Source organism: Cariama cristata, unplaced genomic scaffold, assembly GCF_000690535.1.
Source record: "Cariama cristata isolate BGI_N322 unplaced genomic scaffold, ASM69053v1 scaffold17780, whole genome shotgun sequence".
Taxonomy (NCBI): Eukaryota; Metazoa; Chordata; class Aves; order Cariamiformes; family Cariamidae; genus Cariama; species Cariama cristata.
The window spans coordinates 1-3,356 of NW_009593126.1; the positions used below are offsets into that span (position 1 = coordinate 1).

The 3,356-nt window shown below is 48.2% G+C and overlaps 1 protein-coding gene across 1 annotated transcript in view; it reads left to right on the top strand.

Moving 5' to 3' along the window:
- Positions 1-8: 8 nt before the first annotated feature.
- The window catches only part of LOC104168591 (fatty acid desaturase 2-like), an 18,924-nt gene continuing 15,576 nt past the window's right edge, over positions 9-3,356 (top strand). Inside the window, 2 exon segments of the mRNA XM_009709221.1 lie at positions 9-182; positions 185-234. Coding sequence (XP_009707523.1) covers positions 41-182; positions 185-234 — 192 coding nt within the window. The 5' untranslated portion in view covers positions 9-40.

Here is a 3,356-nt window from a genome sequence, read left to right on the forward strand (position 1 = left end):
CCCCCCCTTTCGGCAAGAAGACAAAGAAGCAAGTGGCCCCATGGGGAAAGGGGGCGAGAAAGGAGGGGAGTCGGGGGAGCCGGAGGCGCAGATCCGCTTCTACACCTGGGAGGAGATCCAGAAGCACAACCTGAGGACGGACAAGTGGCTGGTGATAGAAACAAAGGATTATAATGTCACAGACCCCGGGGGGGTCAGCGAGTGATCAGCCACTCCGCCGGCGAAGATGCCACGGTAAGGACCCACGCACAGGCACCCACCCGGGGCTGCCTCCCCACCTCTCATCAGCCACCTCCGACGGGGCATTGCCTTCCTTGGTGGTTACCGAGAAGTGGGCCAGGTTTTGGGCAGCCAGCTCTCCGCCCTTCTCTCTTCTCTCTCCCCCCATCCCTCTCCCACCTGCTGTACACCCAGCTCCCTTCGCCGCTTTTCGGAGCGAAAAGGTCGGCCCAAACTGATGCGGCTCCTTGGCAAACCAACTCCGTTGAGCCATGGCCATTCGCAGCATCTGGAAGATTGGTTGGGAGAGATTGCTCGGCCCTGCTTAAATCCCGCTGGTTTGTCTTTGTCTCTTGTTTGTGCTGTGCCTGGGGCTCTGAATTGAGGAGCAAAGTGTCCCCAAGTCTGTCCCTCCTCAGCTGGTGACAGGCAGAGGCAGGGCGGCCAAGCACAGGAAAGGGTTAACGAGAGGCCAGGCTGTGTTTCAAAGTTTCTGTGAGGAGGGTGAGCTTGAGGCTTTAAAACAAGGAGCTTTTTAGCTTTTTTTTTTTTTTTTTTTCCCCAGGAGGGAATTCTCTAGAGAATTTAGTTACAGGTTTCTACAGAAAAGGAGGAGAGGAAAAAGAAAAAAAAGCAAGCCATTTGCTGGTGCTACAGCTGCTCCTGCATTTTATAGCTGGGTTCAGCTACCTCTCATGTTTCAGCAAATGAAAAACAAACAAACAAACCAACCCTTGAAAAAGGAACAAATTGCCTCAGAGATCCTTGTCAGCGGTTTCCCTCGAAGCCACCTTCTTCAGAAGTGCATCCAGAGAGCGTGCGCTCTCCCCAGGGCATCAGCCCGTAGTTAATAAAATTTAAACTGCCTCAGAGCTTCTCCCAATATGTGCGTGGGAAGTGGCAGGAGAGACCCAGCTGTAACATTTAACTGTTCGGCTCCCACTGCCCTTCACACCTTAAGCGAGGAGGAGGCTCTGTGTGTGGCAGAATGAATTGGCAAGAATTACTAACCCTTCCTTTCCATCAGTCTCCGTTTGCCCGTGGTCTGTGGTTATTTTCCATTCTTTTCCTTGAAGCGCTGAGATGCGTTTTGGTGTTCCTGTCCCCTTCCAGTAAATCCTCTGAAGGAATAGCTTTCTCCTTCAAAAAGATGAGCCAGGTTTTACTTTCAGCTGCTTAACCGGAGGAATTTGACTCCTGTCTCTGAGAATTTAACTCCAGTATCTCTGCTAGAAATGAAAAAGCATCTGCTGTTGCATTTGTCTCAAATTCTCACAAGGGAGACTGAAACATAGGTTTGTGATTCTACTACTGCCGGTCCTCCTCCCACCTCCCCAGCGTGCACCACAGCCCGCTATACTGGGAGCAGGCTCCATGGAGGCATGGTCTTAAGAATGCTCTGAAATTGTTCATCGCTGCTCTGGGCACTAAACCAGAATTGGCGTCTGGTTTCCAGCTTCCCTGTGGTGAATAACAGTTTACTGTGAAAAAAATCTCTCTCTCATTCAGGGTGAGAAAGCCTTGGCCTTGACCCTGTCAGGGCTTAACTAACAAGTTTCATTCTGTGTTGCAAGATTTCACAACTGAGTTTCGGAGGAGGAAAAGGCAATGATAAAAAATCAGTTTAACATGTTTACATTCCTAGTTTGTACGTGGCTTTCATCTTTGCCAAATTCTCCTTAGCACCATGTGTAGCTAGGACCTCCAGCCCAGCAAACATGGACCAAAGGAACCTCAGCATCTTGTCCATTTATCTTGGACCGATCCTCTAGAGGGTCGTGTCTGTCCATCTACCACAAGCTGCCCGCTGACACACTCACTGAACTCCACAGCTATGCCAGGCCACTCTAAAGATACCCTGCTTGATGATGTGTGAGCTAATTCATCTCAGGATGCTCACAAGACAGCTAAGTGAGAAGCTTCCATGAGAGCTGCTATGTTCAGCATGCTCAGCTCATGCCAGTCGGGTTAGGAGTGCCCAGGTTTAGCTTGCACACACAAATTTCCCCTACAGGTACTAACAACACTGAGCATTCGTTCATTTTAGGCCATACTTTAACGTGCTGAGACAGCATACGGGTCTGGGACAACCTGTTCTGGTGTCACATCATGCACAGTTGCCTTCAGAAAATGAAGGCAAGAATATGGAAGGGCACCTTGGCGTCTCTCTTTTTCAGAGACGTTCAAGGATGTGAAAGAACATTCTTGTACTGACTGCACTAACCACTTCAAGTGCTCCGGTACAGTTCATACCACCATAATACGAAGCTTTTTTCACCAAAAGCGGCTGGAATAATTCCCACTTGCCCACTTCCCATAAGATACTTTAGCTTATTTGGCCAGTAGACCACAAAGTTGGGAGCTCAGCTGTAGATATCACACGGCACTTCCCAGGGACTATCTTTTGCCTTTTGCTTTTTAACTCCTGTACTACGGAACCGAGGGCAATTCCAAAATTCAGGTTGTACCTTATATTCAGGACCTATTAGTAAAGGAGATGCATCGGATAGAGCTAATAAAAAAGCAGTCCTTCCATCACTGTAGCTTTCTGTCTGAGGGTGGTAAGAGTCTTTGGGAGATGTTATTCTCTCTCCTGCTTGGAGGCTGTACTGAAAAAGTCCGTTTTCTACATATGCCAATGACGTATATGTGTATTACTTCTCCGTGAAGGCAAAACTCTCCTGCTGCCACTATTTCCTTCATGGCATAGGTTTGCGATAGCAGTGAAGTGGGAGGTCGGTAGCGTAGTTTTGAGTAACAACTGTGTTTTGACATGCATGATTGCGTTTCTGACCAGTTCCAACCTTTACTTTTCATCCCATCCAGAAAGAATTGAGGCTATTAAATTCAGAGGCGAAGGAGAACTCTCCCTGAAGAAGTCGTGACAGAGCATTTATAAGCGTGTTTAGAAAACAGAGAGGCTACTGGCAGGGGAGCCTCAGGTAGACAAAAAATACCTTCTAGGTGGCCAGGCAGAAGCTGCTGTCCTGAGTCACCCCCCAGTTAATACAACACAAATCAGCGAGATCTCCGTCATGGTGATCAGGCGATACCCAGTCAGACCTCCACAGACTTTTTTTTCCCCATTAGTTTAAAGAATATTGAGTCAACATTCTTTAATGCTTCTTATGTGTTCA